The sequence below is a fragment of the Solea senegalensis genome, linkage group LG17 (assembly GCF_019176455.1).
Source record: "Solea senegalensis isolate Sse05_10M linkage group LG17, IFAPA_SoseM_1, whole genome shotgun sequence".
NCBI classification, from domain to species: domain Eukaryota; kingdom Metazoa; phylum Chordata; class Actinopteri; order Pleuronectiformes; family Soleidae; genus Solea; species Solea senegalensis.
In genome coordinates, this window is record NC_058037.1 from 4,311,544 (window position 1) to 4,325,406 (window position 13,863).

Here is a 13,863-nt window from a genome sequence, read left to right on the forward strand (position 1 = left end):
GAAACTTGTCACATACACCAACTATGATGCAACCTGGACACATCCTCAGTGGTGTTACCTGGAGTCCTTTAGTGTTTCGGGTCTTTCAAACATCATACACTCTCATCCAGGCAACCAAACTGGTGGCTTTTTAAAAAATATATTCAAAATTAGGGATGTCTCGAGACAACTTTTTCACTTCTTGTACGATACCGATATTACGATATAACGGCTAGCTCGCACTTGCTGTGCGGCTTCGTAGCCTCTGATTTCAGAGATTAAAAAAAAATGTTTAACCTCGTGATCACAACAGGTGCTGCTGGATAGAAGTGCTGGAAAGGAATTGACTGCTTGTATCGGAGCGCTTATATTGGAGATTTTAGTGGCAGTTTGATATAATCCGATACCCGTTTTTTGGCTGATATCGGACCGATATCATTGATTATCACAGCAGTCATTGAGCAATCACAGCTCTGTCACACCTATGAGTGACAGTATAAAATGTTCACAGTCTTGAACTTGGAGATATCGTTTAAAAATAATAATAATAATTAAGGTTTTTAATTGCATGTATCATGAAATTTTAATTTCATGATACTTATTTTTTAATATTTCATTTGTGGCTTAGTTTGTTTTGCCTGATTAATGTCTTAAGACCTTATCTAAATCACTGTGTAATGTTTTTCAGATAACATCCAGTGCTGAAACAGCAGTGTGGATGACCGGTAACGGATCATGGGTGGTTGATTCATGAAACTGCCAAGATGTCGTCAATCCAAGGACTCCCACCACAAGGATCAGACGTAACTATTCTTATAACCAGGGTCCACTTGCATCCACTTTGTGTGCTTGTAGAGTTCTGGGGAAAGTTTAGCCTGGAGAGGACTGAAGAATATGAGTGCTTGGCTAAAGACATTCAATCTGTTGGAAAAACATTTGAAGAACATGAAGGAAACCCTGGTGATAAGTGCTTGGTTCAGGTAGATGGCATTTGGAACAGGGCCCGCATTGTCTCAAGAAATGGGTCAAAATTCAGCGTGTTTCTCTTTGACAAAGGGGTGACATCTTGCACCACCACAAACAAGCTGGCATGGGGTAAAAAGGAACACTTCCTCCTACCACCTGAAGTGGAATTTTGTGTGCTAGCTAATGTATTACCACTCTCAGCTGAGGGCAGGTGGTCTCCAGTAGCTCTAGAATTTCTGAAAACTCTCTCTGGGAGATCTGTGAAAGCACATGTGCAAGATATACTGGTGTCCCACAGAACATTTGTCCTGCACATCCCCTACATCGCCAAACAAATGTATGAGATGGGACTTGCCAAGAAGTTGGCTCCAGACATGTTCCACGAGTTTGTGCTCATGTCACTGAAGCCAAGTAGTCTAGCCCAAGTGTCACCACAGACTCAACTGATCTCTATGGATGCAGGTGTGAGACTGCACAAGCAAGAGCTCTTCATGGTCCCAGAGCTCCCAGCAGGAACTGTGGAGACGGTCATAGTCACTGAAGTTGCAAATCCACAGAGGATCTTTTGCCAGTTGAAGGTCTTCTCACAAGAGTTGAAGAAACTCTCGGAGAAAATCACACAATGTTGTGAGGGCAGAATGATGAGTTGCACCGTGGGTCCAGAAATGGTTGGTTTTCCCTGTGCTGCAAGAGGAAGTGATGGCAGATGGTACCGCTCTGTTCTACAACAGGTATTCCCAAACAATGGCGTTGTGGAAGTTTTGAACATTGACTATGGAACAAAACAGCTTGTTCAGTTGGATAAGGTGAGACCACTGGCTTCAGAATTCCTCAGGATGCCCGTTGTGACCTACATCTGTTCCCTACATGGAATCATTGACCGAGGCATTGGATGGACAACCAGCCAGATTGAGTTTCTAAGGAACCTTCTTTTGTGCAAGACTGTGATTGCTAAATTTGAGTATCAAAGCATGGCTGAGGGTGTACACTATGTCACGCTCTATGGTGATGATAATACAGACATTAACAGCCTGTTTGGGTCTAAGGAGAGCTGTTTGCTGGAGTATGAGAAGACACTAAAAGATTTTGCCCTTCATAGCCCTGCATACAGCCATGAAGATCAAGCCCAGCACGGAAAAAGAAAGATGTTGACATCTGGAAAGACTGAAGAGGAAAATGAAGGGAAAGGAGTAGTTGAAAAGTTACCAGCAGAGGAGCTGTCACTGAACTCAACGCATGTTGCATTTGTTCTGCATGTATCCAACCCATCAGAGTTTTGGATCCAAACGCAGAACTATGTGAGTGAGCTGGATCAACTGATGGACAGTATCTTTCATTTGTACAAAGAGTCAGAGAAGAAAGACGTGGTGAGAGATCCAACTTTGGGGCTATACTGTGCTGCCAAGGCAGAAGATGGTGACTTCTACAGAGCAGTTGTGACTCAAGTTGATGAGACACAAATTAAGGTGTTCTTTGTTGATTATGGAAACACAGAAACCATTGAAAGGAATAATATCAGATTTCTTCCTGACAAGCTCAAAAAGCTACCAAGGCTTGCTCTGAAATGCAGCCTGGCTGGTGTCAGACCCACAGATGGGAGATGGACTCAAATTGCCTCTGAGTTTTTCACCAAAACAGTCACAGACAAAGTACTGAATGTTCACGTGATGGCTAAATATGATGACTACTATGCTGTACAGCTAATGGACCCGGGATCTCTGCAGGAAAAAGACCTCAGTACATTGATGTGTACTTCTAATTTTGCTGAAAGGGCTGAGACACTGAGTCAAATTAAAGACAGTGTTTCCTTGCAACCTGCCACTCTGTCTCTCACACAACATTCACATGTCAGATTCACAGATGTACACGAGAACAAGGGATTGTCTTTCCAGCCACAAAACACCATTGACCCTGCCATCAGGGAAAGAGTGTCTTCATTCAAGGAGCACATGTTTCCCATTGGAAGTGTTCTTGATGTCTCTGTGTCCCACATCGAAAGCCCAAATGACTTCTGGTGCCAACTTGTGCAAAATGCAGGACATTTGAATTTGCTGATGCGTGACATACAGGCTCATTATGCAGGTAGTGAATTTCAGCCCAATGTAGATGTAGCTTGTGTTGCACGTTATCCTGTTAATAGAATGTGGTACAGAGCAATTGTAATTAACAAACATAAAACACCTCATGTGGATGTGTTGTTTGTTGATTTTGGTCAGGCAGCAACCATTTCCATATATGACCTGAGAAAGATAAGTCCAGAGTTTCTCACTCTGCCTGGTCAAGCCTTTCGATGCAGTCTGTTGAACCCTGTTGACCCCACATCTGCCATCAATGAGTGGAATGATGATACAGTTGCAAGATTCAACAAATTTGTTGAAACTGCTGCGTCTAACTTTGTGACTTTAAAGTGCACCATATATGCTGTCATGTACAGAGAGCAGAAGATTCTTTTCAACATTGTGGATCTAGAGACTCCATTTGAGAGCATCTGCACCAGCATGGTCAATCTGGTCAAAAGTGCCCCTCCCAAAAATGTCTCTGGGCCCTCCATCCACCTGGACACGTACTACTACTCAACGCACAATGTCAAAACTGGGACAGAGGAACAGATGACGGTTACATGCGTGAACAGTGTCAGTCAGTTTTACTGTCAGCTCGAGAGGAACGCTGATGTGATGGAAAATCTCACGATTAAAGTTAGCAAACTTTGCCATCAGCTAGAGAATGTAAAACTTCCATCAGTGTTTGGAACTTTGTGCCTTGCCAAGTACACTGACGGATACTGGTACAGGGCTAAAATCAAGACCACAAAGCCAGCAATCCTGGTTCACTTTGTGGATTATGGTGACACTATTAAGGTGGACAAATCTGACTTGCTTCCAGTACCCAAAGAGGCTAATGATGTCATGTCTGTGCCTGTGCAAGCAGTTGTTTGTGGTCTCTCTGATGTCCCTGCTACTGTTGGAAAAGAGGTCAACAGCTGGTTTGAGAAGTTTGCAACAGAATTGAAATTCCAAGCTCTCATTGTGGCCAGAGAACCTGATGGAAAACTGCTGGTCGAGCTGTATCACAAAAACACTCAGATTAATTCAAAGATAAAGAAGATGTTTAATATTGAGATGAGCACAAACGAGAGTGTTGTCAACCATGGCCAGAAAGCAGTGAGACATGACTACAGGCCTCCAAAATATTTCTCAAAGCAAACCACAGAAATGGATGACCAAACACAAAATGTCAATCAAAGTAGATATGCCAACCCAAAACCACCATATCAAATGAGGGATGAGCCAAAACCTATCAACATGTTTGCAACTAAGCCTTCCCGCTTTGCTTGTGAAAATAGCCATAAAGTAAAAGCTGTGCCGTTACAGCTGTACAAACCTCCTCCCCAGCGACAGTCATGTGAAATAACACCAAATGATATGGGAAATGGTTCTGAGAATGCAAGTGACCATGTCAAACCAAGAAAAGCCAATCTTTCCACTGACACCAACCAGATGGTCATGTCCAAGACCTCTCATACAGACTCTCAGAAGGTAAAAACTGTGGAACAACTCCCTAAACTTGCAGACTTGCCTTCAAAATCAATCACACCAGGTTTGGAAGCTGAAGTTTATGTCTCACACAGCAACAGCCCATTGAGTTTCTACCTTCAACTTGTCAGGGATGAGGATGAAATATTTTCTGTTGCTGAAAGGCTCAATGGTCCCACATCTCTCCCAAAAACCAATGTCATCATTGAGGTTCATCCAGGTGACCTTGTTCAAGCAGAGTTTGCAGATGACTCCTCATGGTACCGAGCTGTTGTGAAAGAAGTCCACAGCAACTCAATTGCTCATGTTGAGTTTATTGATTTTGGAAATACAGTAAAGACACCAATTTCCAAAATGGGCAGACTTCATCAGTCTCTTTTACTACTACCTATGTACAGCACACACTGCATGCTGAGTGATGTTGCAACTTGTGGAAAAGAGGAAATGCTTGAACCAGAAATGCTGTCGTCTTTTAAAGCAGTATGTGGTGAAGGAGAAAAGAAGCTCAAGTGCCGGTTCATCAAGCAGTCAGGATCTGTGTGGGAAGTCAGTCTGGAAGACAGTGGTGTGAATGTCACTTGTAAAGTACCTACTTGTTCAGCTGATGGTACTGAAATTGCAGTAGAGAAACAAGAACAGGTACAAGTAAAAACTCGACAGGAGACTGAGAAGCCACCATTTAAGCCATGCTCTCTACATTACCATCAACAAGTGTTTTTAAAGGGACAGCAGTTACAGTGCTACATCTCTTGTATAAATGATGCTCATTCCTTTTGGTGTCAGAGTGCTGACTCAGAAGAACTTGACAAGATAACATCAGGTGTCTCAGAAGTTGGGAATGCAGTCAACCACAAGCACATTGACCCAGACACCCTATCCCCTGGCAGCCCGTGTATTGTTCTCTTTTCAGATGATCATCTTTGGTACCGTGCAGAAGTAACTGACAGAAAGGGAGATGCATTGTCTGTGCTTTTTGTGGACTATGGAAACAAGTCCCAAGTCTCCATTACAGATGTGAGGGAAATACCAGTTGAATTGGTGGTCCTGCCTCCCCAGGCCTTTTTGTGCGAGCTTGAAGGCTTTAATTGTTCATGTGGTTCTTGGGCCAGTGGCGCAGTAGATGAGTTTTGTACACGTACAACAGACAAGTTGTTAAAGTTGACTATTGGCAGACTAACCAGGGATGACAAAACCATCAAATACTTTGTGCAGGTGGAATGTGATGGCCAGATCATGAATGAAGTGATGAAAACATGGTGGAAAAGCTCCACAACAGAAAACAAACCTGACACAGGTGAACTGACTATGTTGTTTGAACCGCCACTGCAAAATACCCCAGTTGTGAAAGAGGCTGCACAACCTGAGAATCAACCAGAGTATTCTGAAAGCCAAGAATTTCTTCCTCAGAAAGAGCACAATGAAGAACAGTTCTCTGAGGAGCTTGTTGACCCTCACAGAGCAGATGAGGATAAATTAATCTGTAGTCCGAAGACCAATGAGACCCCCAAAGAAGAGGCTACACAACCTGAGGATCAACCACAATATCCAAAAAGCAAAGACATTCACCCTCTGAGAGAGCACAGTGAAGAAAATTTCTTTGAGGAGCTTGTTGACCCTCACAGAGCAGATGAGGCCAAACTAGTCTGTAGTCCACAGACCAATGAGACCTCCAAAGATTTAGACTCTTCTGAATCCCAAGAAGAGAAGTATCAGACATCTGAGTGCAATATGATGGCTCAACATGAAAAAAGTGATTCCATTGAAGAAGTGAATACAATTCACACTGCGATACTACTTCAGACTGAGTCCAAAGACACAGAAGACGCTATAGTACCTGTACCTAGTGACCAAGATATTTTTATCTTGAACTGTGATAAGGATGTTTGTGAAAGTGACAAAATCCCTGAAGAGGACAGTGCTTCAGTGTTGGACACCGTTGGACCAGATGACTTGAAGTCTCCAGTGGATGAGAACCCAAAAGAGGACACAGACAAGTCAGAGATTCCAGCGAAAGAGGTGGCATCTTCAGCTGAAGAGGTGATGACCTACAACGTGGCAAGCAGCTATGATGCCAGAGTTTATTCGGGTAAATTATATGTCACAACTGAGTTCAACTTGTTGTCAAGTCGTGGGTAATTATTGCATAAAGTTAATCATTTTGTTTTCTTTGCATTTGTAGTTCCAACCGATGACAGTAACATTGCCACAGTGGGTGAGCGTTCTCTTACCAGTGTGACAGCAGTGAAAATGGTAAATTATGTTACTGAGACTTTTGCATGGACTGTGTGTGAAGATTTTGACACAGCACATTCTGATGTGTGTTATCTTTTCTCTGAAGGCTTCACGTGATACATTTCATCCCACGGAGAGTATAAACCTACATGAGCTCATAGATATAATTTCTGAAGACTTGGAGCAGGTACATAGATTTGTTTGTATCGTTCCACACTTTACATAATTAGGGCTGTCACGGCAGTCATTTAAAAAAAAAAAAAAAAAGGTTTCATATTGCACAAATTTGTCAAATACTATTGTAATATTAACCACTGTGCAGTTAATATAAGCTGCACTTTTATCCCTGGTGCGCTTTAGCAACACAATCCAAATTATTACCATTTCAAAAGAAACTCATGAAGTTATCGCATCTTCTTATTGTCTCTGCATCAGGTGTGACAAGATGGTGTAACTGCTGTGTTGCAATAACAGTGGCATTCAAATTCAAATTTAAATGACAGTGAAACTGAGAGAGATGTTTTTCTTGTAATTAGATAGAGCAGTATGCAACCTTTACTGAAGAGAGCTGTAAAGGCTGTCCATATACCACGTAATTATGTGTTTGTCCTTAACAGCTTGATACTGACTTGGTCCTGTCCTCCCCTGTGCTTCCTGAGCAGCAGTTGTGTGGTAAGCAGTTCCTAATAAAAACTAAAAATCATGCTGCACCACCTCCATATGTAAGAACAGTAACATTAACAATAAATCCCCTGTAAGTTGCTACTCAGAATTGTGTGGATTGTGCTCATCATGAAGATACATACTCTAGTTTGTTGCCATTATGTCTTACTTTTGTAGTCAACGGCGTTTTTCAAAATGAATTTAACATATGCTATATTTGTACAAATTGTATGTTTAAATTAAATGAACATGTAGAGATAAGGTGAAAGGTCTTGGTAATGCTGGGAAAGTTGTGTACAGTTTTATTCAATACAAGGTGTTTTTTGATCAGCTTTTTTTTGTGCATTTTTTATTTGCACATAAAAATAGAAAGAGTCAGATGTATCGAGCAAGAGGAGGTATGATTGGATGAAAGGAACCTTTTTATCTTTCTGTAGTGACACAGACTTTGCCACCTACTGCACATAACTCCAAATATTTAGTTAATAACAGTGAATGGAAATGTACATAGATGTGCATTTTCTTTTACCATTTTTTTGAAAACTGGGATAAAATTGCATTTCTCTGCATTTTAATGGAAAGCTTGCTACAGTGATTGTGCATCTGTCTCTGTTTCCCCAGATCTGGTAGTCGACACTGATGAAACCAGCCAGTCTCAAACCTGTGGAGCTGCCTCTACAGATATGATGGTAATTCATTTATATTAGATTAAATATTCTTTAATCAAGTTGCAAAACTTGCCATGTCTGAAATGTGAAATCTGTCTTTTTGCTGTTTAGGGTGATGAGTTTGAAGAGGTGACATGTTTGATGGATGCCTGCACAGGTATCACACTTCACTACAGAATGTTCCAGGAACGTTAGTGTTTACTTTGTGTTAGCAAGCTGAATTTCCTCGCTCTGCACTGCAGATACACATGATCCTGACAGCAAAGTCACCAGTGCTGGAGTAAATGATATGATCACTTGCGTCACAGTAAGTTCCCACATGTGAGAGTTTATGCTTGTTAGTTTCATCCCTGGCTTAACAAAAAACTGAACAGAACTGAAAAATGTTTTATCAACAAATTGCAAAAAAAAAAAAAGTTTATTCACCAGTTACTACCTAATTTGTGGTGCATTTATTAATCACAAGGTGGCAGCAGCATCAAGCATTTAATTAGTTGAATGCATGTCTATTTGCAGAAATTATGAAATTGAAGAAATGTATTGAATGCATCTGAAAGCTGAACATGCTGTAAATCCAGCAGAAGTGATGACATTTACCAGGGTCTTTGAATGCATCTTAAAGCTGCTTTTTCTTAGCTCATCTCTTCATTACTTTTACTAGTGGCTGTGTGCCAGAGTTTAAAATATTCAAAGAATAATCCTGTTGAATATTCGAAATAGCATTGCTTGAAATCCCAATCCCTAGTTTCTACCATATTTTCAAGAAAGCAATAAAAAAAACAAAAACGAAATTACACTATTTTAGTATGTCACTAAAATAACCTTCAATTGCCATGTCAGTTGATGACCAAGCCTGGCAATAATTCCAGGATTAGTATTTTGGAAACTGCTCATCTATTGGAATTTCCACACGCAGCCCTCTCAAGGGATTTTACAGAATGGTCTGAAAAAGAGAATATGTAAAGTGACTAACAGATCTTCTGGCAAAAATGCCTTGTTTGATGCCAGAAGTTTGAGGAGAATGACCAGACAAGTTGGAGATAAGACTTAAGTCTTATATTTACTGTGTTTGACACACTTTTTGGAGCAAAAGGAGGACTAACAGAAGAAACTGGGATGAATTGTGAACCACCATCTCCAGCCTCAGCAGAAAAACAGAGCTGTCCAGTTTAGTTGTGGTAAATCTGCCCACTGCAGTCTCAGATTTCAGTTTTTGGCTGACCGAGGCTTTTGTGCTGTTATCCTATATTACTCTGCTGTCTCACTACTCTCCTCTGACCTCTCTGTTCAACAAGGTGTTTCCATCCACAGTGCTGCAGTGTATTGGCTGTTTTTTTTTGTTTGCTAGAATCTGTTGTGTGAAAATCTCAGGAGATCAGCAGTTTCTGAAATACTCAACACAAGCTCGTCTGGCACCAAATTTCATGCCATGGACTAAATCAGAGATCACTATTTAATGTCTTTCCATATTCATCAAGTATAGATTTTTTTTTAATTCCATGTTTGTTTTAATGCTAATAATCTGAATGGTAGTCATAGCAGTTAATTGAATGACTGAAAGTGTAATTCTTTATCATTAAATTGAATTTCTTAAATTTCAGGTCCAGGACAAAGCACTTGGTGAGTAATTTCTAAGAACAACTGATTAATTGTATTACCACCAAAGCAACTCATTTGCCTTATCTACAGAATGAGGGTGTCACATTGTCCTATTGTTTTATGTTATTTTGTACAGTGTGATGATACAGCAAGATATTTGTATTTATTTCTTACAGGAGCCATTTTAGAGCTTGACATGGAAATTGGAGACATTTCTCTGCAGGATGAGGTAAAACCTAATGAGGTATTCAGTAAAACTTGGAGCAGAGACACAGTTTATATGGGTTTTAAAAGTATATGTAATGTAACAGAACTATATATGGCTACCATTAATGCCTCAATTCTACATAGTGCTGCATCCTTAGGTGTGTTAGCCAGAGTGCAGAGCCAACTCCCTCCCTCTGGTGTTTTCCTGTTTGGATTTTGCATCCTGAAAAAAAATCTTTTTAAATAGTTTTAGATTGAGAGATCATATTAGGGTTACAAACTATCTGTTGCTTATTTTCTCACTTGATTGAATACATGTCTTCGTGATTTTATGTTTTTGGTATATAAAGCAAAGAAACCAGAAAGTATTTACATATAAGAAGCTGAAAACAAAGAGCTTGTTCTAATTATAAACAACACTCAAATGGATCAAATAGATAATCAAAATAGTTGACGATCAATTGAGTTATTGATTAATGGTCCATTAATAATTGCAGCCCAGAGGCTGTTTAATACAGTTTGGAGTTGATGATGGTCAGACATGCATACATTGAGGTTAAATAAATTCTCATTATTACATTTCATTGCCTCCATTCAGTTATCTGTATATTTCAGCTGACATATTTATAAGAATATAATCAACAGGCTTTAATTTCCTGTTGTCAAACCTATGACTGCAGTGCGTTATCATATCATCCATTTTGCAGGGGCGTCTCTCGCCACCTGTATAAAACTGCTTTTTCATGCGTTCAACACTAGGGGGTAGAATCTGTAAATCGGACAAAAACACCGGAAAGATCAGTGTAAAATAACATCACTCTCTCTATCTCTAGGATAACTCCACGCCTGAAGAGGAAGTCTTAGCTCTTCACAATGACAAACTCCTTGGTTTGTGCATTCATTTATTTTATTTATTTGTTGTCAGATTGTATCGTTGCCATATTCATGTGCTTCTGTGATTACAGCTTTGCCACTGAGTGACACTGAGCCACAATCTGACTGTCCAGATGTGGTAATATGACAATCAATAAGCCCATTTCTAACATTAAGGGGAAAACAATCACACCACATGTGTTCAGTGAGTTCTGTTTTTATGTTGTTCAGAGTAACCCGGTGGATGAGTTGCCCAGTACTGTTGAAGAGAGTTGTTTGACAGATGTCTCCACAGGTATCAGACTTGATGATCATGAGTATTTACCCAAAAATACAGATAATTCCTACTTCTAGATGTAGAAAGACAGCACACCCTGCTGCCTGTTTATAATCCTCATTATGCCAATATCTCCTTGTTCTTTCAGACAAACATCCAAAAATTGAAACAGAGGACAGTGAGCAGATGGAACCTACACCACCCAAACAAGAGGTAACCGGTTCATTATAACACCACAGGGTTTATGTCTAAATGTGAATAGAAAACTTGATGTTTAAAAGTAGGAGTCGAGAAGTAAAAGTTAATATTTGTGTAAGTGTCCACTCGCATCATATTTGGTAAATCAGATGCTCAGAATATACTTGAAACAAGACTTGGAGTGTGTGAGGTCATTGCCTGCAGTAAGGCTGTGGTGGTGTTCACTGAGTGTGTATGTCCGGAGAAATCTGAAAAACAAGTGGACGGTGTAAACATGTGACTGTTGGCATTACAGTACTATTCTATCAGACCTGACTGATGGAGTGTTTGAGTGTATACACCAGCAGTGCAGGGGCAGGTGGGGACAAGAAGCATTTATCCTGCCACAGTCAGAGTGTACATTCCCTCCTCTGTATGCAAATGCATCATCTCTGTTCATGAGGACAAAATGTTTGTTTTTGGTTTTAAATCAATCTGACTGTACAGATGTTTGTGTGTTCACTTGTGACTGGATATTAATAGCAGGTCTGAACAGGATCTTTTAGATCTCAGGTTCACATCCTTGTGCAGTTTTATTGTTGGCTCTGTCACAGCACAGTTGGGGCAAAATGTAAATAATGCATAACATCTTTCAAATTGGTTCATATCAAAGTAACAAAACCAGTAAAATTTGTTTTTAAACATGTTTATTTTCATAAAACACCAAACACTTGCATCAAATCTTGCCACATTGCTATTGAAAAAGATTATATTGGGATACATATTGTTACTGAATTACTGTCCAGCTTGATTCTGTTCTGACACCCACTTGCTGTACTGTGTGAACAATATCAGTGTCAAAACAATGAAAATCAAACATTTCACTCATCACTGATCATCATTACTCTACTGTTTGAACTATTCACATCATTGCGGTCAATTTCCTGATGATTTTTCTAGGATTATGAGGAGGGCGTTGTTTCTAAAGAAACGTCTTCCCCTGACAACAGCTTTGGTGAGTGATTTTATGCTGCATGCACTTCCCCTGGGATTCCACTGAATGCGTATGTGTCGTGTTTCCATGGGGGCATCAGACGTGATTCACATCCACTTTAGACAACGTGTCAGCTTCCACTGACCTTTGTGTCGTGTACCGGCTGTGTCGTTGCTCCGCCAGTCCCTCGCTTACACAGAGAATAAGCAAGAGTTTTCAGTTTGTCCCAGACAATGGACCACAACGCTTCACTTCAACAGACTTTAGCACAAGTGAGATAAAATAAAAGCCCCTGGTTGACACCATATAGTATTTCACTTAACTACATCCACATCAAATCCAGTGCTCCCTTCCTGTTCTTCGGTCAGTCGGTAAAACATCTGTTACTTTGTGTTTACGGTACATGTGTAGTTTTTGAATTACTGCGAGAAATCCCTGTCTCACAGCTCCAGTGTCTCTGCTGTTCACATCTGTGAATGCATGCAGTGGGTGTTGATGGATCGGTCACACGCAGCAACAGTGGAATACGCCGCAATACGCATTCAGTGGAATCCCGGGGTTAGTCCAATACACTAAACTGTATTGGGGACACAATATTTTTGAGCAAGAGTGGATCTGTCATAGGTTAAAGTGTGATTATACAGATTTGTGAGGTACCACCCATATTTATGTGAGCTTAATCATCCATCCATCCTTTGGATTGAAAAGTTTTTGTGGCGTGGACTTGACCTCTTTCTGCACTTGTTCTTTTGGCCTTGCATCTTCAGCAAAAAAGGTGAGGTGTGTATAATTTTGTCAAACATCACTTAGTGCTAGGTTGTTGTTTTTTTTTGCTGTTGATTTGGAGCAAAAAACAAAATAAAAGGTGTCCCATCTAGTTGCAGATATAACAATGACGTAGAAATGTTTCACTTAATGGGTCAAGATGAACAAGATAAATCAACTTTATTAATAAACATGGTTAAATAGTAAAGCCACTGTTGTTGCTGTTTATCTCTGTCCATAGTTTGCCTGATGGTTTGCATTATTTTATATTTCCTCTGTGATGTGTTGTATCTGTATTACTAAACGTTCCATGTCTTTCCTCCCACTCAGAGCTCCAGCTGTCGAACTTAACCCATCTCACTCTGATCATCAATGACGGGTCTGCTGATGAACAGCAGCAGGAGGAGTAAATGTCTCCCGTTTGCTTCTGGTGTCAATGTTAGACTCCTAACAAAATGGCTCAATTGCAGACACTTTAGTTAATTTAAACAGGTTTGAGTTAAGGTTTTCTTAGTTGTTTTGCTCTGTGTGTTGAAGGGCAGTGTTGAACATTTTATTTCATTGTTTCAGTTTAAAAACACAGCTGTTTGGCTAAAAGATGCTTCTATACAGAAATGGTTTGGACTTTTTTGTCAGCGTAAACGTACAAGCGTTGCAGATCTGTTCTGATAAACTGCCGCCACATTCTTTGTAAACAAATGTGTATTGAATCTTTTTTTGAAGACTAATTTGAATGGTTGCAAAGTTATAAAGAATTTATAAATATCTTTTTTTTGTTGTGTGTTAACATGCATGCCTTAAAGACACATTTTTGTTTGTGTAATAAATATCAGTACACATGTATGTTTGAAATGAGTCGTGCTTTTTATGAGTTACTACCCTCATTATGTAGCTCCATCTTGTGATGACATGTTTGATTTGCTTATCTGC

The 13,863-nt window shown here is 40.0% G+C and overlaps 1 protein-coding gene across 3 annotated transcripts; it reads left to right on the top strand.

Moving 5' to 3' along the window:
• The first annotated feature begins 743 nt into the window (after nucleotides 1-743).
• Nucleotides 744-13,836, top strand: tdrd6 (tudor domain containing 6). Of its 3 annotated transcripts, XM_044049635.1 has the most exons (15): nucleotides 744-6,564; nucleotides 6,658-6,728; nucleotides 6,817-6,897; nucleotides 7,328-7,382; nucleotides 7,995-8,062; nucleotides 8,153-8,198; nucleotides 8,284-8,348; nucleotides 9,643-9,661; nucleotides 9,817-9,869; nucleotides 10,681-10,735; nucleotides 10,813-10,859; nucleotides 10,952-11,015; nucleotides 11,146-11,210; nucleotides 12,135-12,189; nucleotides 13,264-13,836. In XM_044049635.1, the coding sequence occupies exons 1-15, from the start codon at nucleotides 744-746 to the stop codon at nucleotides 13,341-13,343; spliced, it is 6,645 nt and encodes a 2,214-aa protein (XP_043905570.1). In that variant the 3' UTR covers nucleotides 13,344-13,836. The 3 variants fall into 3 exon arrangements, with proteins under 3 accessions (XP_043905570.1, XP_043905571.1, XP_043905572.1); XM_044049636.1 differs by lacking the exon at nucleotides 6,817-6,897; XM_044049637.1 differs by lacking the exon at nucleotides 6,817-6,897 and having other exon boundaries at nucleotides 7,373-7,382.
• Nucleotides 13,837-13,863: the final 27 nt, after the last annotated feature.